Raw genomic sequence first — 22,363 nt, 5'->3', positions numbered from 1 at the left:
ATTTGTTTTTTATCTCATGTTTTGGAAATGTACATCCAGGTTTTTTCCTTTTAATTTTTTTTGGGGCCCCCCCAAGAGATTGGGGCCTGAAGCTAGAGCTTGTTTAGCTTATACTTAAATTCGCCACTGGTGGGGGGTGGGCTTTGCAAGCTCACCTATCACACCAGAGTCTTCTTCCTTACACAAATCATAGAATCGTAGAGCTGGAAGGTACCCAGCGGTCATCTAGTCCAACCCCCTGCGGAGTGCAGGAATAGCAGATCAAAGGACCACCGTAGGCAGGACTTCACGTGCGCCCCGCCCTCTATGCCCAAACTTCACGCGGACGGCAAGCGGCTGAATCGCGACGGATGTGTACCAGGACCACAATCACCCTTTGTGCTCCTTGTGCATCATCTTGAGTCCTGCTTGCAGGGGGTCAGACTAGATGACCCCTGGGGTCCCTTCCAGCTCGGCCATATTTTTGCGATTTTATGAACGTGCGGACGCAGGGCCAAAATACTGGAACCCAGGGCCGGGGCGCGGGCAAAATCCACGCACCTCCCGTGGGCGCCACGTCCAGGGGGCTGAGGCTCGGCTGGAAAGCAAGGCTGGCGCAGCTACTCCACTGCCCCACCCTCGAGGGGCCCGGCGGCAAAGGCGGCGGCGGCACCCGAGGACGGGACCCGCCTGGCAGAGCTTCCCGGCTGCTTCTCCGTCTGCGCCCCGACGGGGCGGGCCAAAGGGAAGCTCCGATCCGGTCCCTCCCCCGGTGGGCTGGGGCTGGGGCGGGGCTCGGGGGGGGGAGGGAGGTCCTTCCCTGGCTGCCGCCGCGCGGGGAGTCCGGCCGGCCGTCTGTGGGGCGCCGTCGGGGGTCGTCGAGATGGGCAGCGGCGGCGTCAACCTGGAGAAGCACAGCCTGGCGCTGCTGGCTGCCAAGGGCGACGTGGCGAGCGGGAGAGCGGCCGCCAGCTGGTGAGTGAGTGGGGGGGGGGGGCGCAGGGGGGCGTCGGGAGAAGCCCCGCGGGACCCACGTCGGGGGGCGCCTGGGGAGGAGGAGGGGGCCTTCCCAGGGCGCCCCTCTGGGTGCCAGCCCGCCCTGAGAAAGAAGGACGCCGCCAGGCGCAGGCCCGTTGGGTGCCCACCCGCTGCCAGGCAGCCATGGGGAGCCTTTCGGGACGGGAGGAAGCCGGGAGCCCCGACGGGAGACCTGCACGCCCCCCAGCAGCTCCAGAAAGGCAGGGCTGCAGAGGCTGCCCCCCTGGGATCGGGGCCCTACACTCCCCCTCCAAGAACGAGGAGGAGGCAAGGCCGCCCCCTCCATGAAAGGCAGCTGGGGGTCGCCAAAGACCCGTCCAACGGGGACTCAGCAAAGGCAGCCTGTGCCCAAGCCTCGCCTTAGGCCGAGGTTCCTTTGCCAGCGTTTGCCAACCAGGTGCCCTCCAGGAGTTTTGGAACCTCCCATCCCAGAATCGTAGCATGGCAGGGCTGGAAGGGATCCCCAAGGGCCATCTAGCCCAACCCCAACCAGTGAGGGTCAGGGATGATGGGAGTTGTAGTCCAAAGTGTCTGGAGAGGTTCCCATAGGTTGGCAAAAGGCTGCAGTGGGTAGTGGCATCCTGGCTGAATGACTTGAAATCACAAGCAAACCCCAAGCAGAGGAAGGGCAGAGGGTCATGGCTGCTCCTTGCCCACCCCCTGAATGGGAAGGGGGAAATCGAGGCTGCTGGGCGAGGAAGAGGGAGCCCCACGCCAGGCTGGAAGGGATGGGGCAGGATTCGGTCCTTGGGGAAAGCAAAGGTGCCAGCTTGCATGGGGATGGCATTGCCAATGCAGGCTTGCCGAAGGGCCCGTCTGTGCCAGGATCCTGTCCTTCTCAAGGTGGCCTCTGGGAAACCAGAAAGCAGGATCCGGCTCAACAGAGGCCCTGGTGGCTAGTAGCCATGGGTAGCCTTATCTGGGTCGTCTGGGACCCCCCCCCCCTGCCCTGACTGCCTAGATATCCTGCCCACAGCCAGTTCAACCAGTTCAGTTTTACTCACCTGAATTAGGGGGTGCATTTTGCCTCAAATGTTGGTGGGCGCCTTATAGCTCCCTGGACCCTTTTGCACCCGGGGCCAGGAGCACCCCCCCCCCCACTGGGCCTTCCCCACCCCCCTCTCAGGATCAGGCCCCTCAAGGACTCCTGGCACCTCTTGTTTTGGGTAAATGTCAGGTGCTCTTTGTCACCAGGTGATTAATCCCGGCTGGCCACCTGCCCTCACCTGGTGGCTGCTTAACTCTTCCCTTCCCAGCTGGCTCTGGCTTAATCCTGCCTCAAGGACGTCCCTGGAGGAGATGGGGCTGAGGCACCAGCAGCCTCCGCTGTGGGGCTGGCTGTGGGGAGGGCGAGAAGGAGACGGGTTATGAAACAGCTGTGGATTTTGGACTTATTTTCCAACCTGCAGAAACCAAGGGGAGAGGCAGCTGGATCCGGCCAGATCAGTCTCATGTCCTCCAGGCAGCACAGTTATATAATCCTGGGGAGGGATGGGAATTGGGGGGGGGGGAGGCTGGCAGGAGAAGTGGAGGATGTGGTTTCTGCAGCTGGAGCAAAGATGGCCCCTTTTGCCATCTCATTTTTGGGGGTCGCAGTGCGAGGTCTTGCATTTATATGTGTCTTGCATTTGTGGCCCACCTTTTACTCCAAGGAGCTCCAGGTATTTTTTGCTCTATAGGACTCACTTTTTCCCTCCTAAAAAGTAAGGGGAAATGTGTGTGTGTCTTATGGAACGAATGCAGGCTGCGCAGCTATCACAGAAGCCAGAACAGCAAGAGGGATTGCTGCTTTCACTGCGCAGCGATTCTTCTTGCTGTTCTGGCTTCTGAGATTCAGAATATTTTTTTTCTTGTTTTCCTCCTCCAAAAACTAGGTGCGTCTTGTGGTCTGGTGCGACTTATAGAGCGAAAAATATGGTACATGGTTCTCTCCCCCCCCCCCAATTAATCCTAACAACACCCTAGATGGCTCAACTGACTAGTAAACTCAGAGGAAACTCAAAGCAAAAATTTGCGGGGAAATGGGATGGTTATAGAAGATATGTTCAAAAATACAAGAATAGTTTAGCATTCGAGTGACAAAGGAACTAAAAGGAGGTGGACAAGAATTAAGGATTTATTATGTTTTCAGAACGTATTGGAAAATGTATATAGAAAGGTTTGTTGTTTTGCGTACATTCGATTGTAAGATAAAATGTATGCAAAGGGACTTGACAGGAAGCAGTGGCGTAGTGTGGGTTCTCAGCACCCGGGGCAAGGCAAATAATTTGCGCCCCCTAACCCGTGGATTTTAGCACTGGAGTCTCTTCCGCGTGCCCCCCCATGTTGCGCCAGGTGTGGCAGGCCCCCCTACACCCCCCACGCTACGCCACTGCTCCCACCACAAGTCTTCAGGACAGCCATCCGAAGGCTGGCGCGGGGAGAAGGTCTCTCCGCCAGCCTTCGGAGGAGGTCCGAGGACAGTGGGGTTCCTGCTTCCTCGAGGAGGGCCGGCCAAACGCGCCCCCCCCAAATGTTGCGGCCGGTGCGGCCGGCACCCCTGGCACCCCCCACGCTACGCCACTGACAGGAAGTCAAAGTTGAAGAAAAGATTTTGGAAGATAAAAGGGGGGGGGGATATTTACTTTCATGACTATCATTTTGTGTGCGGGTGTGTGGGTGTCTGCACATATGTGTGTTTTTGTATGGAATGTTTGGGAGGAAATAAGACGGTAAATAAACTAAATATTGATGTATGTCGTTTTTATGTCTTCATCATATTTAGTGGTAGTATGGCTGTATTGTTTTTTGTAACATAAAATCACTCAATACAAATTATTTTAAAAAATAATAAAATCCTAAGAACAAGCCTGAAAGGTATTCTAGGCTGAGAGGCAGGGACAGCTCCCAAGGTCACCCAGTGAGTTTCCTGGCAGAGTGGGAGGATTCGAACCCTGGTCCCACACTCTAACCATGGCAGCATCGCGCCAACTTCGCCCTCCCTCCGCTTTGCTTTCCTGAGGCCTCCAGGCAGAGGCGCTGCGTTTGCCTGCGCATGTAAGCGCATGTTGCGCATGAAGTCCTCTCCTTTCTGCCCTGGGGGAGGCGGTGCTGCCATGTCTGCAGATACTCACCCCCCCATGCCAGCGAAAGGGGGTGGGACTCTTTGGGGAGGGAAAGGGCAGCCCTAGACCAAGGCTGGGCTGGGCTTGGGGGGAGAGGGAGAGACCCAGCCCGATGGGCCGGGTACAAATAATAAATTATTCTTATTCTTATTTGCTATGGGCTGCCCAGGTGGAGGCAACTGGAACCCCCACCAGGAAGTTCTTAGCGGTGGAATCCAGCCAGGCTAGCTCAGGTTCTCAGCAACAAAAGAAGGCTTGCCTTACCTGCCCGGACAGGTGTTCCTCAGGTGTGTGGCTGTGCCTCTCCTGAGGAGGGCAGGGGCTTCTCTGGGCCTCTGTGAGGGCGCACTGCCCACTTTCTGGCAAGGACCAGCCGTCCTGCCTTGCCTCCTCCCACCGACCTGAGAGATCTGGATGTGCCCTTCAGAGCTCAGGCCGCCAGCCCTGTTTGTAGCGCCAGGACTCAGAAAAGAGTGCCCCTGAGCTTGTGCAGAATGCCTTTCCCTTCTGAGAGTGCTGAGGGAACCCCTGGGCCTGCTGCCTCTGGCTTTGTGTCCCAGGTGGCGGCAGGCAGGCGGTCTGGCCTTGTGGGGTGCCTGGGGTGCCAACATTCAGGACCACAATGGCCCCTTCGAGGCATTTGGTACCCAGTCTCCTCTCACCACCTGTGTTCAAATCCTGCTTGGGGTTTTCCGATGGGGACATCTAGTTGCCCTCCTGTGAGAACAGGATCCTGGGCTAGTTGGACCACTGGCGTTTCAGGTGGCAGAGAGGCCGTTCTTCGGCTCCGCTGGGAACCTGCCCTCAGGATCTTCCTCCTGAGGTTTTGGGGGGCTTGCAATGCCCCCCCCAGAAGCTGGATTCTCCCCTAAGGGCTGAATCCCGCTTGCTCTCAGAAGAACGATTCTCCTTCTGTTCTTATGCTGTTCCGCCATCTTCCCAGGCAGACCAGAGGGCAGTGGTGTCCTTGCCCCCGATTCTGGCCAGCTGGGGGGGGGCTCCAAGCCCCTTTTAGCCTTTCCCGTGGGGCTTCATCCTGCCTCGGCCAGAAGAGGGGGATCAGCTGAGCCCCCCTCCCATTGCAGCATCCGTGACACACGTCTCATTTATTTATTGCAAAGAGCTGAAGGTGGCATGCGCTGTTCTCCGTCCCAGTGAGGTGGGTTAGGCTGGGAGGTGTGGCTGGCCCCAGATCGCTCAGTGAGCAGATTTGAACCCAGGTCCCGGCGCAACACAATCACGCCGGATCTCTGAAGTGGCAGAGCTCAGCCTCTGGCTCCCATGCCCTCCCCTTCTTCCCCGAATGTTTCCTTGTCTGAGCGCTGAGTGCCTGGGCTGGGTGTGCAGGCTGTAACAGGATCCGGTGCAGACGGGGAAGGAGGGCCGCAGGGGGGCTGGCGGAAGGCGCCGGAAAGCCTTTCATCCGCTGCCAGCCCCATCACCTCACCCTGATGCCCTGAAGGGGAGGCTGCACCCACTTGCAGAATTATTGCTAGCGGTAGGAACTGTGGCGGGGAGGTGTGTGTGGGGGGGTTGTGGCCAGCAGTGGGGCCAGCCCCACAGTAGGGGGTGAAGGATCTGGGGCGGGGGGTGTCTCAGTCAGTGGCGAATACAAGATTAGCCAGCTGGAACAGAACAGGGGGGCACCTAGTGCAGACCCTGTTCTCACAGGGGCCGACCAGATGGGGAACTCACAAGCAGGATTCGAACACAAGAGCCCTCTCCCCTCCTGGGGTTTCCAGCAACTTGGCATTCAGAAGAATCACAGTAGAGGCAGGTATCCTGGCTAGGAGCCATCCATACAATACGATTGTTGTTGTTGTTTAGTCGTTTAGTGGTGTCCGACTCTTCGTGACCCCCTGGACCAGAGCACTCCAGGACCTCCTGTCCTCCACTGCCTCCCACAGTTTGGTCAAACTCATGCTGGTCACTTCGAGAACACTGTCCCACCATCTCGTCCTCTGTTGTCCCCTTCTCCTTGTGCCCTCCATCTTTCCCAGCATCAGGGTCTTTCCAGGGAGTCTTCTCTTCTCCTGAGGTGGCCAAAGTCTTGGAGCCTCAGCTTCAGGATCTGTCCTTCCAGTGAGCACTCAGGGCTGATTTCCTTCAGAATGGAGAGGTTGGATCTTCTTGCAGTCCATGGGACTGTCCCATACAGAACAATGAAATTGAAAAATCTACGTAAGACATTCAAAAATCCCTAAAAACTCTGAAATCCCATTTTAAAATACAGTATACTCCTATAGAAACTCCTTATACTGTGTTTAAAACCAGAATTACATTTGCGTTGAAACTGTTTCTCAGACGGCTAGTCCTAGTCTTTATAACCCTGTACCTTCTTCCAGAAGGCAGAAGCTGAAAGAGATCATTTCCGGGGTGCGCACTATCCTGCGCTATCTCTGCAGCTTTCTTATGGCACCTGGAAGCGTAGATTTGATCCAAGGTGGGAAGAGTGCACCCAATTATTCTCTCCACAGTCTTTACAACCCTGGACAGCATTGTTTTTCCCCTGGCCGTGCAGCTCCCAAACCACACACACAGACCATAGGTTAATACATTCTCCACAGTACAGTGGTAAAACGCCATCAAGAGGTCCTTTGAGAGATTGTTTTTCCGGAGGATTCTCAGAAAATATAACCTGCTGTGCTCTCTTCATCAGGTCTTTGCTGTTTTCTCCCCAGGTTAGGTCGTCTCTCAACTCCATTCCCAGAAATCGAAACACTGGGACCTGTTCCACGCACTTCCCCTCAATAATAAGTGGCTGAATATTCAGTTTACATTTCCTAAAGTCCACAATAATCTCTTTTGTTTTCTTTAAGTTAAGGAGTAAGTTGTTTTTGTTTTTTGTTTTTAGCCCTCTCCTCCTCCATGAATTGGTCTAATTCTTTTTTAAAGCCATCCTTGCCGCTTGTGGCAGGGAGTTCCACAGGTTAACCCTGTGCTGCACGAAGAAGGATTTTCTTTCTCCTGTCCTGAATCTTCCAACCTCCAGCTTCCCGGGACGTGCACAAGTTCTGGGAAGCCTTTTTCTCTCTGCACTCTGTCCATGCTCCTCTCCTGGCCTTTCCCCTGAGCCAAACAGCCCCAAACGCCTCCATCTTTCCTTATGGGTCTTCTGCCCCACCGTTTTTCTCCTTGGAGGGGGCTGGGAGGCAACTGTGTGCCAGACCAGGGCCTGGACCTAGGGAGAGGGGCTTCGGGGGGGGGGGCTGCATCCCAAGTGGCTCCTTCCAGAGACCAGGCAGGCCTGCTGGGCTTCCCCTGCCCCCCTGCCTGCCCCATTGTGCTCCTGGGGGGGATTGTTCTGGAGAGGATGCATTTCCTCTCATTCAGGTCCAGATGCTGGGAGGGGGAGGGGCTGCTCCCTCGGCCAAGACCTATAGGAGGTCAGGGCGGGGGGCAGTTAATTGGTTGATTTAATTAATTAAATTGATTTATTTAATTAATCAAGGGGGCGTGCATGGTTTTCCCCCTTCTCACTTAATCCCCACAATGACCCTGCGAGGCGGGTTAGGAAATTCAACATAACAATTTATCAAAAATACATCATCCTCATCCCCCCCCCCAGTTTTCCTCTCCCCCCTCCCCAAAAGGGGGGGGGAAACCCTCCCTCCCACCCCACCCCCAGACTTCCCTCAGCTCCTCTCTCTGGTTTCTCAGCACATTTTATTCTCTGCATATTATAAAATTGTAAAGATCCTTCATTAATCTATCAATATGTTACCAATAAAAAAATTGTGTATGTTTATTCCAAACCTGCCAAGGAGTCCAAATAATAATAATAATAATAATAATAATAATAATAATAATAATAATAATGCCCATCTGGCTGGGCTTCCCCAGCCACTCTCTGCGGCTTCCAACAAAATATTAAAATACAATAATACAGTTCATTTTGTTGTTTCTTTAAGTACTTTGTAAAAGGTTCCCATTCTTCTTTAAAGTCACAGTTGTCCTTGTCACGTGGTTTATGAGTCAATTCCGCCAATTCCGCGTAATCCATCAGTTTCTCTTGCCACAGTTCTTTGGTTGGGATTTCCTCTTTCTTCCATCCTTGTGCTCTTAAGACTCTTGCTGCCGTTGTCACACACATGAAGATATTTCTCAATTTCCTTGGCAGGTCTTTTCCTGCAATCCCTGGGGGAGACCATTTCAGAGCATGGAGGGCCCCCAAGCTATCCTGGCTCAGGGCTGTGGCCTCTCCTCTCCACAATGGGCGCATCCTTTTGCGAAACTGCCGGCCAGCGAGCGTTGCAACATCCTCCTGCCATGCATTCCGTACATTAACGATGTGCTGGTTGAAAAAGGATTTCCGCTGCCAGATTCTTTGGATACCCCACAGCTCCTTGAGACTTCACTCTCTGCCTCCCCACCCCCTTGCTGGGCTCCATCTGCAGCTGCCTTAGGAGGCACATAGGTGCATGGATCCAGCCCTCTCTTCTCACTGTGGCCAAGCAGAGGCCTCCATGGGAAGCCCACAAGCAGGATTCGCACACAAGACCCCTCTCCCCTCCTGTGGCTCCAGCAGCTGGCTTTAGAGCCCAGCCATCTTGGCTAGGAACTGTTAGTAGCCAGCTCCCCTCCATGAATCTGTCTGTCTTTTGTCATTCATTTCTTCTTCTCCTTCTCCTCCTCCTTGAAATTATTTCCCCCCCAAAAAAAAAAAATATAAACATGCAACAAAAACAATTCTCAATCTTAATTACTGAGATTACTCTGACTCACCTGACTCCCCTCCCCCGTCCCTTCCATGCGTCCTACTGAATTTATTTTCAACTGCATATCAATACTTTGGCAATTTTTCATCTTCCTAAATTATCTACAGTCATACCTCATGTTTCGTCTGCTTCATTTTACGTTCTTTCAGGTTACGTCCCACGGTGACCTGGAAGTACCGAAAAGGGTTACTTCCGGGTTTTGTCGCTCGCGCATGTGCAGAAGCGCAAAATGACATCACACGCATGCGCAGAAGAGGCAAGTCACAACCCATGCATGCGCAAAAGTGCCGCTGCGGGTTGCGCTCTTTTCATGTTGCGAACGGGCCTATGGAAGGGATCCCATTCGCAACAAGAGGTACCACTGTATGTAAAGGGAAAGGGACCCCTGACTATTAAGTCCAGTTGTGGCCGACACTGGGGTTGTGGCGCTCATCTTGCTTTATTGGCCGAGGGAGCCGGCGTACAGCTTCCGGGTCATGTGGCCAGCAGGACTAAGCCGCTTCTGGAGAACCAGAGCAGCACACAGAAATACCGTTTACCTTCCCGCCGGAGCGGTACCTATTTATCTACTTGCACTTTGATGTGCTTTCGAACTGCTAGGTTGGCAGGAGCAGGGACCGAGCAACGGGAGCTCACCCCGTCACGGGGATTCGAACTGCCGACCTTCTGATCGGCAAGCCCTAGGCTCTGTGGTTTAACCCACAGCGCCACCTGCGTCCCTTACACTGTGTTTAGAACCAGAATTGCATTTGCGTTGAAACTGTTTCTCAGGTGGCTAGTCCTAGTCTTTATAACCCTGTACCTTCTTCCAGAAGGCAGAAGCTGAAAGAGATCATTTCCGGGGTGCGCACTATCCTGCGCTATCTCTGCAGCTTTCTTATGGCACCTGGAAGCGTAGATTTGATCCAAGGTGGGAAGAGGGCACCCAATTCTTCTCTCCGCAGTCTTGACAACCCTGGACAGCATTGTTTTTTCCCTGGTTGTGCAGCTCCCAAACCACACACACAGACCCTGGGGGCTCCCTTCCAATTCTGCGATTCTGTGCTTCTCTAATGGGACGTCCTTCTTTCTGTCTCCTGCCCAGGGCCCTCTTTTCCTACGAAAAAGCCAACGAGCTGAAGCTCCTGGACTCTGGAGGTAAGACTTCGAAGCCCCTGGATAATTCTGCAACCCGTGGCTATTCTCCCTTGCCAGGCCAGGGGGTACAAACCATGGCAAAGCTCCCGGGGCCACCTTGGAGCCAGCCGCTCTGGCCCTCCATTGTGGCAGGGAGGCCCTACGGCCTGCTCAGCAGTCCTGCCCTTTCTTCTCCTTCTAGAGGCAGTGAGTTCCGCAGGACCTGTTGCTTAGGATGCCTGTATCTCTTTGGGTGGGGCATTGCTGAGGGTTTTTTTTTTTTGTGGGGATCAAGATTTAATCTTGCAGGTGCTAAATTTTTGCCGTTACCGGTATTGACTTTTCTGTATTTTTAACGTTATTTATATTGCATAATTATTTGTTACATGTATATCAAACGAGACTCACAAATGATGCAGACTTCTAGGGATGTTTTCATTTGCTTCTGGCTACTTTTGTTACATTTCTGAAATTCCGTAATTGAGCGTGGTTTCACTATGGAAAGGCGACTTGCAGAGAAATGAAGGTGATTTTGATGCTTGCTGCTTCCCTCTTCCCCACCCCCCTTTCCAGCCGGGGGTCCCGATGAGCTGGCCAGGCGCTTCCAGAGCGGCAGCGTCATGTACGGCCTGTGCCGCCTCCCAGATGCCGCCACGGGGCAGCAGCACGTGGTCCTCATCAGCTGGGTGAGCCGGGGGTCTGCCTGGGCACTTCCAGGGGGTCTTCTGCAAGAGGGCAAGGGCGTCCCCATTGCAAAGAGGGGCTGCACAGAAATGGGCTTTTAAGCTTGTGAATAAATGACTTGAGTGTTCAGGGTGAGCCAGGGGTGCCAACGTGCCCCCCACATTGAGGGGGCCTGGCGTCACGTGACCCATCCCTCCCCTGCCCGGCATGCCAGCACTCACCCAGGGACGGCGTAGGATGATGCCCCCCTCAGTATTGGGAGGGCTCGAGAAATATTGAGAGGCCTGAAGCCCCTTCCACCCCCTATAGTTGGCATCCTCGGGGTGAGCAGCATGCTGATGATACAAGACCTCTTCACACAGTTAAGACTATGGAACTCCTTGCCACAGGAAACAGAGGAGGGAAGAGGGTTGCTCTTGGGTCTGGATCCTGTTTGCCTGCAAGTTTCCCACCGGGGCATCTGGTTGGCCACTGTGAGGACAGGATCCTGGACCAGCCGGTCCCCCATGGGCCTGATCCGGCAGACTCATCCCGCGTTCCCCTGCACAGCCTCTGCCTGCGTTGTGGGAACTGCAAAGCCGCTCTCCTCCCCAGTGGGCTCAGAGACTGGGGGGGTTGGGGGGGTTGGTTGCTGGGATCTGGCTGGACTCCCAGGGGTGGCAACCCCCCCACCCTACTTGCTACTTCCTGCCAGGCTCCTGGGAGGGGGGCGTCTCCTGGAAGGGAGCCACGCAAGAGCCAGGAACCTCCTTATCTGGCTCCTCCTCTTGCTGCCCGCTCTTCTGCCAAGCGCCAGGGGCTTCAAAATTTTGCAAAGGGGTCAACCTCCAAATGAGCTCCTCTGCAGAGGAACAGGGCTAACGGGCATGTGCAGAGTGCACGCCCCCCTTTGCGGTTGCCGTCAGATTCCACACATCGGATTCCAGGTGCCCCCAAGGGAATCCCTTGCGCAGGATCCAAGAACAAGAGCAACTTTCCCCTCTTGCAGTTTCCTGCAACTGGCATTCAGAAGCATTTCAGAGCCATTAGTGGCCCAAATTGCTCAACCCTTTCCTGATCCAAAATGTCCTGGATTTTAGGAAGGGGACCTCAAAGGCCATCCAGCCCAACCCGCTGTGGATGCAGGAACCCCTCTTCCTACGCCCGCCTACCTGAGAGGCTGGCTCCCTTCCTCCGGGCGAAGCAGAGCCCCCTTCTTTCCCTTCCCAGCCCCCTGCCTTGCCAGGAATTTCTCGGTCTGGGCAGCTGCACTGCGGGCAAATCCCTAGATTTGGGGCCCCCTCTCTTTAAATCCCCTGCTGCTTTGCCCCAGGGCCTTCGGGAAAAGGGGTTTGAACTTCTGCCCCTTCTCTTTGGCACCAGGTTGGCGAGAAGGTCTCAGAGCAGCAGAAGCAGGCCTGTGCTGGGCACCTGCCGGCCATCCGAGCCTTTTTCAAGGTGAGCTGACAGCATCCATCGGAAATGGCCGTTTCCCCTGGGTGGGGAGCGAGGAAGGGGCTGCCCCAGACCTCCCTGCCTGCCGGAGTCAGTTTTGGACAAGTCCCTCGCTTTATGCGCCCCCTCGCCCAGCTTGTCCAGAGTTTTGGGCTGGGTTGCCATCAGTATGCTGATGACACCCAACTATCTGTTGATGGATGGCCATCCTGACTCGGCCCCAGACACACTGACCAGATGTCTGGAAGCTGTGGCTGGATGGTTACGTGGGAGCCGGTTGAAGTTAAATCCTTCGAAGACAGAGGTCCTCTGGCTAGGATGGGATGATATGGGATTGAGGGGGCAACTCCCATCTCTTGCGGAGGTGCAATTAGTGCCAGCATCGTCCGTTAAAAGTTTGGGTATAATTTTCAACACCTCCCTCTCCATGGAGGCACAGATTGCAGCTATAACAAAGGCGGCATTTTTTCATCTCCGCCAAGCTAAGCAGTTGGCCCCTTACCTCTCTCGCCCTGACCTAGCCACTGTGATCCATGCGACGGTCACCTCCAGACTGGATTATTGTAACTCACTCTATGTGGGGCTGCCCTTGAGACTGACCCAGAAACTCCAGCGGGTGCAGAATGCCGCGGCGAGACTCCTTACGGGGTCCTTGCCGTGGGATCACATTCACCCGGTGCTATACCAGTTGCACTGGCTCCCGGTGGAGTACAGGATCAGGTTTAAGGTGCTGGTTTTAACCTTTAAAGCCCTATACGGCCTAGGACCCTCATATCTACGGGACCGCCTCTCCTGGTATGTCCCACGGAGGACCTTACGGTCTTCAAACAAAAACATCCAGGAGGTCCTGGGCCACAGGGAGGTTAGGCTGGCCTCAACCAGAGCCAGGGCCTTTTCGGTCATGGCCCCGATCTGGTGGAACGCTGTGTCACAAGAGACCAGGGCCCTGTAGGACTTGACATCTTTCCGCAGGGCCTGCAAGACGGAGCTGTTCCACCAGGCCTTTGGCCAAGGCACAGTCTGACCCCCTCCTTTGGCAATCCTCACAGAACTCTAGCCCAATGGTTGCCATTAATCTGATTTGAACTGATTTTATAATGAAATGATTTTAGAATGTTGTATTATCTTACTGTTGTTAGCCGCTCTGAGCCTGGCTTTGCCTGGGGAGGGCAGGATATAAATAAAATTTTATTATTATTATTATTATTATTATTATTGAGGATCCTGACCCCCACACCCTGGGAGTGTGGGAAGGGGGAAGGCCTTGCCCCCTTTTTGATCCTCAAGAGGAGACAGCTGCTCCTCCAGCTCCTTGCTCTCTCTTCCCTCTCCCTGCCCCCCCCCAGCTTTGCCTCCCAGGCTTCCTCCCTGCAGCCGGAAGGGACCCAGCTGCAAACATCTGTTTCCCAAGAGGTTCTGCATTCCAGGAATCTGAGGCTGGAATGAGTTTTCTCCCAGGCTGCCATCCCAGACTCTCCCTCGATCGCCCTGGCAACTGTCTGGTCAGGACGGGCCTGGGGGAATTGGCAGGCTCAATGGCAAGAGGGAGGTGGCCCCCCCCCATGGCTCCTCTCAGGCCACACCTTCTAGGCCAGGGTAGGCAAACTAAGGCCCGGGGGTCGGATCCGGTCCAGTCGCCTTCTAAATCCGGGAATCTAAGTCCGGGAATCAGCGTGTTTTTACATGAGTAGAATGTGCCCTTTTATTTAAAATTCATCTCTGGGTTATTTGTGGGGCATGGGAATTAATTCATTTTTTCCCTCCAAAATATAGTCCGGCCCCCCACAGGCTCTGAGGGATAGTGGACCGGCCCCCGCAGAAAAAGTTTGCTGACCCCTGTTCTGGGCACTCCCAAAGTGTTGGGGGGGGGAGAGGGATCCTGAGTTAGAATGCGCTTGCTGGGCAAAGGCTCCCCTTGCCGCCTCATGCTTCCTAAGAGAATCCTAGAGTTCAGAGGGACCCCCAGCGGGCATCTAGTCCAGCCCCCAGGAATCCCAACTACTCTGACGTGGCTCTCCATCCTCTCCAACGAAGGAGAATCCACCACCTTCTGAAGAAAACTGTTCCACCATCTCTTGCCATCGGAACGTTTTTAATATTGAGTTGGAATCTCCTTTCTCGCAATCTTTTTACTGCTGTTAGCCGCTCTGAGCCCGGCTTCGGCTGGGGAGGGCGGGATATAAATAAAATTTTATTATTTATTATTATTATTAATTTGAATCCATTATCTCGGGTCCTGGCCTGTGGAGCAGCAGGAAACAAGCGTGCTCCATCTTCCACGGTGCAAGGAACACACTCTGCACATGCTCACGGGCACTGCCACCTTCCCTGCCCCTCCTTCCTGCTCTCTTCTCGCTGGGCTGCCTCCTTCTCCGGCAGTTTCCCCTGGCCCCAATCCCTGGCAATGGAGGCCTGGATGTGCTGACGGGGATTGTGGCCCCCCAGGCTGATGCTGTATGCCCACCCCCCAGCCCCGGGTGAGAGTGCCCAGTGCTTCCCCTCTGCTCCCCCCTGCAGGAAGCCCGCCTGGTGGTGAAGGCGTCCCGAGTGGAGGAGGTGACCCAGGAGGGGCTGAGGCACTCGCTGGCCCTGGCTGCCCCGCCAGGAGGTCCTGAGGCCGCGAAGAAGGTGCCGCTGGGTGACCCTCAGGAGCTGGTGGTAAGGAGGAGCCGGGGGGGGGGTCCCTCGGGTGGGGAGGGGCAGCCAGCACCCCAGGGGATCGGGCCTGGCAGCTGGGGGAGCCTGGAACGCCCAGGAGAGGGTGGGGTTTCAAAATGGCCTCTGTGTGTGTGTAGGGGAGTGCCAATAGTCGGGGGACAGACTGGTCTCCTGCCCCTGGAGCACGTTGTGGCCCGTTGGCATCCAGACACATCCCTTGTATCAAAGAATTGCAGAGTTAAAAGGGAGACCAAGGGTCATCTAGTCCAACCCGCGATTGCAGTGGGTTGAACTAGATGACTCTTGGGGTCCCTTCTAATCCTTTGATTCTATTTAATCCGCACGACAGCCCTGCGAGGTGGTTAGGCTGAGGGGTGCTGACTGGCCTCCGAGTGGGGATTTAAATCCCCTCCGAGTGGGGAGTTGAACCCTGGTTTCTCTCGGTTCCTAGCCTGGTGCTCTAACCACTGTGCCGCACTGCCTCTTCTGCCGGTTCTTTCCCCCAGGGCACCAACTACAAGAAGACCAACCCAGCGCTGGAGATCCTCCGTACCAAGAGGGACTCGTTCTGGGCGCAGGCGGAGGTGAGGAGGGTGCCAGGGGGAGGCTCAGGGGCAGGGCCCCCCCAGCTGCAAGGGGGGCTGCGGTGGCCCCTGGCCTGCCCTGACCACACAGCTCTTTGCGCCCCCCCCCAGAGGGAAGAGGAGCAGAGGCGGGAAGAGGAGCGCCGCCGGGCGCAGGAGGAGCGTCGGCGCTGGGAACGGCAGCGCATGGAGGAGGAGCGTCGGGAGGCGGCGGAGAGGGAGCGCCGGGTGCAGGAGAAGGAGCAGCTCGTCCAGGAGCAGAGGTTAGTGCTCGGCTTGGGGGGGGGCTGCAGGGAAACGGGGGCTCTCCCGTGTAGTGATCTGGTGGGATCGCTATGAGGAATTATGAAATATGGAGCAAGCCATTGTGTCGGCAATGAAAGCACTGCGTTGACTGGGTTTGATTCATGGACAATAATTTCTGATTGAACCCCACAAGCCTCTGCATCTTTGCTTTCTCTACACCTAACAGACGGGTATAAGCATCCTAGGACACAGACCAGTCGCTGGCTGCTGCACCAGGCATCCTGGGCCATAAAAGATAGTAGGCAGTTTCTTTGATGTGCCCTTCCCTGGTTTTGTTCATCTTAGGGCCTGGAAATAGTTTCACAGGAAGGTGATAAAGATTTTTGTCCACCTCTTCGTGACCCCCTGGACCAGAGCATGCCAGGCCCTCCTGTCTTCCACTGCCTCCCGCAGTTTGGTCAAACTCATGTTCATAGCTTCAAGAACACTGTCCCACCATCTCGTCCTCTGTCGTCCCCTTCTCCTTGTGCCCTCCATCTTTCCCAACATCAGGGTCTTTTCCAGGGAGTCTTCTCTTCTCATGAGGTGGCCAAAGTCTTGGAGCCTCAGCTTCAGGATCTGTCCTTCCAGTGCGCACTCAGGGCTGATTTCCTTCAGAATGGAGAGGTTGGATCTTCTTGCAGTCCATGGGACTGTCCCATACAGAACAATGAAATTGAAAAATCTTTTTGAAATGCTCAGAGGAAATCCGATTGGTTCTTACGAACACTTGTGTCAAAAGTTCTTTTGTGAATAAAACGACCTGGGCCAAGGGGTGGAGAGGATTATTATTATACGCACTCCTCCCAAGCCTTGCTAGTTCAAGCCTCTGTGTGTATTTTATTATCAGAATCCAATCCTTCTTTTACTTTGGGAAGGCCTCACTCCCACCCTGGTATTGGCGGGGATGGAGGTGGAACTCCCCGCTGCAGGAGGCAGCGATGGCCTGAATTTCTTGAGGAGAGGACTGGGGAAATTCACAGAGAATAAGGATAGCAATGGCGTCAAGCCGCGATGGCGCTGCTGAATTTATGCCCCCCCAAACCCCTCATTTTCCTGCAGGAAACAACAGGCCCAGCTGGAGGCAGAGGAGCGCAGGAGGGAGCAAGCCCGATGGGTGAGTCAGACTGGGTCAGAATCCGCACCCGTGTCCACAGCCGATTGCTGCCTCTGCTTCCATGGCCTGGCAGCTGCCTGGCTCCCATGGGGAGGGTGTGGGGGTTAAGCCTGGCCTCTTCCATGGGGCAGGAAGGTGACCCCAGAGGTCCAGGGTGCGGCTGCATGATCAACAGGTGGGGTTTAGCAACTGCCCGGCTGGCAGGCAGGAATCCCACAGGTGACATCTCCAATCAATGGGGGGAGAGAGGGTTTTCCTGTTGGGCAGGAGACCCTTGCCCCCCCCTGACCCCGTCTCCCCCAACCAGGAGCAGCAGCAGCAGGAGCGAGAGAAGGCGCTGGCAGAACGGGGTCCCCTGAGCGGCTCCGCTGAGAAGGCCACTGTGAGTGGACGGGGCTGGCGGGGGTTTTGTCTCCCTTTTGCTAAAGATTCAGGGTGGATAAAAAGTGTGTAGTTTACCTGTGGAACTCCCTCCCACAGGAGGGCGCGTTGAATTTTTCCACTCTCCCAAAATGAGGGTACTCAAAAATTGTAACATGACTTGGGAATTCAAAAGAAATTTTGCTTCAATTAATGTATTTTAGTTTTGCTGAGCAAGTAAAATGTGAATACAATTGCATAGGATTCATTAAAAACGATCACCAAGTACTTGTAATTAAATTATAAATTAATATTTATTATTATTATTAAGCATTCCTTGGCATTTTCAGGAGGTAAGATTAAAACTCTTTGGTTTTCCAAAAGCAGTTTACGTGCCTCTTCATCAGGCGTCGACATACCAAGCTAAATATTGCCCAGTCGCAAAAGTAATAGCAAATTTGAATTCCTAATTCCTGAAAACATCTATTTTAAGATCCCTCAGTGAAAGAAAAATTGCAAAAAAATAAGTTTCACTCCCTAAAATGACACAGAATGCTTCTGAATTGGAAAGCACAGGAGGAGAGACTTGCTCTGGTGCTGATTCTGTTGGCAGCTTTTGCACTCGGGTCCCCTATTTGGCCCTTCTGAGACCTGGACTGGATGAGTCTCTGGCCTGATCCTGCAGGCTCTTTCTGTCCTTCTGCAAGGCGGAAGAGGGGCTTCCAGGGGAGCCTAGCTGGCTTCCGCGGGACACCCAGGCCCCCGCCTCTCCTCCTGTGGCCCCCGGGCTCCTCCTCCTCCATGGGCCAGATCCTGCGTTGGCCCCCTCCCTGCAAGGCCCCCCCCAGCCAGTCCTCTTCTCCTCCTTCCCGCAGGAGGCAGCTGCACTGGCCTCGCAGCGCCCCCACGACCCCCGAGACTTCTTCCACCAAAGGGAACGCTCCGGCTCGGCGGTGGGGGCCCCAGAGTCGCCTTCTCCCACGGGAGGCCGGCCAGGTGAGTGGGGGACCCCCCCAACTTTATTGGGGCGCTTCCTTACAAAGGGGAGGGAGGGAGGTCCTGGCACAGCCTTGAACGGAGGGGGCGGTGGGGGCTGCAAAAATGCTTTGAGAGTTGGGTGCGAAATGCCAAGCTGGCGTCTGTGGCTGGGTGGGAGGCCGTCTGTCGGGGATCCTTTGGCTGGGATTCCTGCCAAAGCGGGCTGGACTAGATGGCCTCTGGGGTTCCCTTTCAACCCTGCAATCCTATGGCTCTGGCTTAGGGACCAGGAAAATAGTGGGGTGGGGAAGATCCACAGGGGCTCCTGCCTGTCTCCTTTCTGGCTGCTACTGGTTCTCCCGATCCTCTTGCCCCAATCCAATAATTAAAAAAACAGCTTTCCTGCTTTGAACCGAAAGTGGCAGCCCTGGCCGCCTCTGCAAGTCGCAGCTCTTCTTCCTCTTCTGGGAAATCTCCCTCTTGCTTAATTTAAGCCAGAAAACACGGCCACGTTTCGGTTAGGAGGCAGAAAACACCGTATTTTTCGCTCTATAGGACGCACCCGAGCAAAGGACGCACCTAGTTTTTAGAGGAGGAAAAGAAGTAAAAAATATTCTGAATCAAATCAGTGTCGGGGCTGAAGGGGGAAGCCCAGGGTTTCCCCATAAAGCCCCGGCATCCCCAAGCTAGAACAGCGAGACGCTGCGCAGCGCTCCGTCTCGCTGTTCTGGCTTCAGAGACAGCCTTTCAAGCCTCCGCAGGGCAGCGGGGTGCCTTCACCTCACTGCCCTGCGGAGGCTTTGCGCAGCTAACCCTGAAGCCTTTGGAGCGCAGTGCGAGGTCCCGCTGCGCTCCAAAGGCTTCAGTCGGCTATCCCTGAAGTCTGGAGAGGGAGAGGGGTCGGTGCGCACTGACCCCTCTCGCTCTCCAGGCTTCAGCGAAAGCAACGCGTAGCCTCTGGAGCTTGGAGAGAGCGCTCCCTCTGCGCTTCGGAGGCTTCGCGTTGCTCTCACTGAAGCCAAGGAGCCTGCATTCGCTCCATAGGACGCACATACATTTCCCCTTCATTTTTGGAGGGGAAAAAGTGCGTCCTATAGAGCGAAAAATACGGTACTTTCCCCCACCGCATCTGCCCAGCACCCGGCCGGAAATCTTTTCAGAAAGTTTTGGGTTGCCGTATTTTGGAGAGCGAAAAAGAGGATGCTGAGACGACTCTTGTTTTCAATATAGAGCAGGCATCCCCAACCTGCGGCCCTCCAAATATTTTGGCATTCCAACTCCCATCATTCCTAGCTAACAGGACCGCAGTGGTCAGGGATGATGGGAATTGTAGTCCCAAAAAATCTGGAGGGCCAAGTTTGGGGGTGTCTGCTAGAGAGGATGTGATCTATTGCGGGGGGAGAAGAGAAGAGGAAAGCAAGTCTTCCACCTCCAGTTACGTCTCATCCAAAGAGTCTAGCTGGAGAGATTTTGGCAAATTTTAAAAATCCACCCAGACAGAAATTTTACCCCGGAAAAAGAGGATGTGTCCCAGAAAACAAGGACACATGGCAAACCTATAATTTTGTGTCTCTTTCCCCCTCGGATCAGGACCGCCGCGACGCCCTTTCCTCCGCCACCAGCGCAGCCTGACGGAATCGGCCTACATCTTCCGGGGGCCGGATGCTGCCCCTGCCAGGCGCCCGTCCGGAGATTTCTCGCCCTTGCCCTCCCCTCGCTCCCCGCAAGCGGCCCCTCTTCCCAGCCCCCGTCTCCCCAAAACCCCACCCGCCAGGAACCAGGACCCTGAGCCCAGAAGCCCCCCACCTCCGGCCCCGGAGAGCAGGACCCCCCTCGACCCCTCCCCGCCTGGGGGGAGCCCCACCCCACTCCTGGCACCTTCCCGGCTGGACTCGGGGGATCCTGCCAGGACCCAGCCGCTTGCTGAGGCCTTGGCCCCCCCGGAGGCGCTCAGGGGGCCCCCACCCCACACTCTGCCAGCGGAGTCTGGCCCCCAGCCCCCTTTCGCCCCGCATGGGGCAGAAGAGACCCCTTGCATTGGCCACAGTGTCGGCATGGAGTCGCCCTCCCTGGCCTGCGCTCCCCGGGCAAAGTCCCCACCTCCAGCCCACGTGCCCCACAGCCTCCCCACGGAAACAGGCTCAGCGGGGTCCTCTGCCCAGGGGGCAGCTTCTCCGCTCGGCAGCCCCCCGGAGGAAGCCCTGCCCCACGCTGAGGCCAGGGACCTCGCCTCCTTCCGGGGCCCAGATCTCGGAGGGACCCCCACGACCGGTGCTCCTGAAGTGATGGATGGATGCGAGTTTGTGGCTCCTCCGCTGGGAAAGGATCCTGCGACAGGTCAGAAACCATTCCCACCCCCCACGTAGGGGGCAGTGCAATGCAAAAAGTCCACATTGCTTGCAGGATGCTGGAGTAGAAAGGCCCGGATCCTGCAAGCTCTTCCGCTGTTTCTTAGGAGAACCTTCTCTGGCCAAAAGTGGCTGGAGACCCAGCCAGCCAAATAGACAGAGATGCTTGTTTTCTCAGGGCCAGATTTAGGTCTGATGTGGCCCTCAGCTCCTGAAGGTAACGCGGCCCTTTCTATGTCCAGCTGTCCTTTGTCCTTTGTCCACAACAAATTGTCGCTGTTTTTTGTGTTGGATAGATGCTATCTGGTCATTTATGGACCTCATAGGCATCTCAAGCCACTTCCACATAACAAAATATGTATTTTATCCAAGTAAAAAGCTTTTTATCTTATATTTTGGCAATGTACATCCAGGTGTTTTTTTTTCCTTTAATTTTTGTGCCCCCCCCCAAGAGTGGGGCCCTAAGTATAGCTTGTTTAGCTTAATACAGTCATACCTCATGTTACGCTTGCTTCAGGTTGCGCGTTTTCAGGTTGCGCCCCGCGGTGACCCAGAAGTACCGGAAAGGGTTACTTCTGGGTTTTGCCGCTCGCGCATGCACAGACGCGCAAAATGACGCCACGTGCATGCGCAGAAACATCAAATTGTGACCCGTGTGTGCGCAGAAGCGGGTTGCGTTCCTTTCAGGTTGCGAACGGGGCTCCGGAACGGATCCCGTCCGCAAACAGAGGCACCACTGTACATAAATCCAGCACTAGGTGGGTGTGCCAAATTGGCGCATGCCTTTTTCTTGGGGGGCGGGAAGGTCTGACGGCAGCAAGACCAGACTCTTCAGCCCCCTCTCTCCTTCGCAGACCCTCCGCCAACACCTGACTCAGCCCCATACTCTGGGTTCAATGGGACGTCCGCCTTGGAAGAGGAGAGCTGGCCCGCCGGGCAGGTAACACACCTGTGGGCAGGTGGGGCTTGGGGGCGGACGAGAAGGGGGCTTGGGGGCTTTTTGCTCAGTGAGTCTCTGCCTCCAGGGGACGCCGTCCATCGAGGCCAAACTCCCCGAGGAATCAACATGGGATTCCAGAGCAGGTGGGTCTCCTCTTTCTTCCTCCCCCCCCCCCCCGGTGATCTCAGTCCTATTCCACCCCCCCAAAAAAAATTAAATCACTGCTTGTTTTTCCGCAGGTGTCAGCCAGGCCCCCGGGGCCAATTCCAGAGAGGAGGGTGAGGACCACTCCCTGCTCACAGGAAGGGCTGATGAAGACTAGCTCACACAATCATGTGCGCCCCCCATGGACTCCACTCGGCCCCCCCTGCTTGCTTTGGCTTGGATGAGCCCCCTCCTCACCTGCCCACAGCCATCTGCTGCCACCCCCCTCCCAGAAGCAACTCTGCCCCGGCTTTTGTCTTGCCCAATAAAGGAAAAGTGGCAAGCAGTCTTTGTGGGTCCTCTGTGGGGCAGGACTGAGGAATGCCCTCCCCAAGCCCATAGGGAATGAATTGGGAGAGCTGAGGGTGGAGGGAGGTTTTGCAGGGCTCCCCCCACCCTGAAGGGCAGAGCCTTAGGGGAGGCCGAGGGAGAGCAGTGGCTCTTGCCTGCAGACTGGGCGCTGTAACCCCCCAGGACTGGGGGCTGGGACTGTCTCCCCCTTTGAGCTCGTGTTGCAGCAGCAAAAAAGGCGAATGCGATTCCAGGCTGCGTCAACAAAAGTCAAGGGTCTTGAGATCCAGGGAAGAAATAGCATTGCTCTTTTCCGCCTTGGTCAGAGCGCAGCTGACGTTCTGGGTGCCTCAGTTTAAGGTGGTTATGGACAAGCCGGAAGGAGGGAAACCAGGAGGACCAAGGCTCTGGAAACCAAGACGTATGAGGAATGGTTGAAGGAGCTAGGGATGTTGAGCCTAGAAAAGAGGAGCTACGATGTTGTTGTTGTTGTTTAGTGGTGTCCGCCTCTCCGTGACCCCCTGG

At 55.5% G+C, this 22,363-nt stretch overlaps 1 protein-coding gene across 2 annotated transcripts; it reads left to right on the top strand.

Moving 5' to 3' along the window:
- Positions 1-792: 792 nt before the first annotated feature.
- On the top strand, positions 793-21,833 carry LOC309539962 (drebrin-like protein). Of its 2 annotated transcripts, XM_082236459.1 has the most exons (14): positions 793-954; positions 9,924-9,976; positions 10,529-10,641; positions 12,002-12,076; positions 14,591-14,731; positions 15,238-15,315; positions 15,427-15,578; positions 16,663-16,717; positions 17,025-17,099; positions 17,953-18,073; positions 19,646-20,392; positions 21,258-21,343; positions 21,429-21,486; positions 21,583-21,833. In XM_082236459.1, exons 1-14 carry the CDS (start codon positions 863-865, stop codon positions 21,663-21,665), a joined length of 1,929 nt encoding a protein of 642 aa, XP_082092585.1. In that variant the 5' UTR covers positions 793-862; the 3' UTR covers positions 21,666-21,833. The 2 variants fall into 2 exon arrangements, with proteins under 2 accessions (XP_082092585.1, XP_082092586.1); XM_082236460.1 differs by lacking the exon at positions 17,025-17,099.
- The last annotated feature ends 530 nt before the right edge of the window (positions 21,834-22,363 follow it).

This window comes from Podarcis vaucheri (genome assembly GCF_965113315.1).
Source record: "Podarcis vaucheri genome assembly, chromosome: 9".
Classification (NCBI taxonomy): domain Eukaryota; kingdom Metazoa; phylum Chordata; class Lepidosauria; order Squamata; family Lacertidae; genus Podarcis; species Podarcis vaucheri.
Note: the sequence above shows the minus strand (reverse complement) of the source record. Positions and strands in the feature narration are given on the sequence as shown.

Coding starts and splice junctions, on each gene's coding strand:
- LOC309539962 (XM_082236459.1), top strand. CDS start 863: ATGGGCAGCGGCGGCGTCAACCTGGAGAAGCACAGCCTGGCGCTGCTG. Junction 16,718..17,024: donor GGAGGGAGCAAGCCCGATGG/GTGAGTCAGACT, acceptor TCCCCCAACCAG/GAGCAGCAGCAGCAGGAGCG. Junction 20,393..21,257: donor GGGAAAGGATCCTGCGACAG/GTCAGAAACCAT, acceptor TCTCCTTCGCAG/ACCCTCCGCCAACACCTGAC.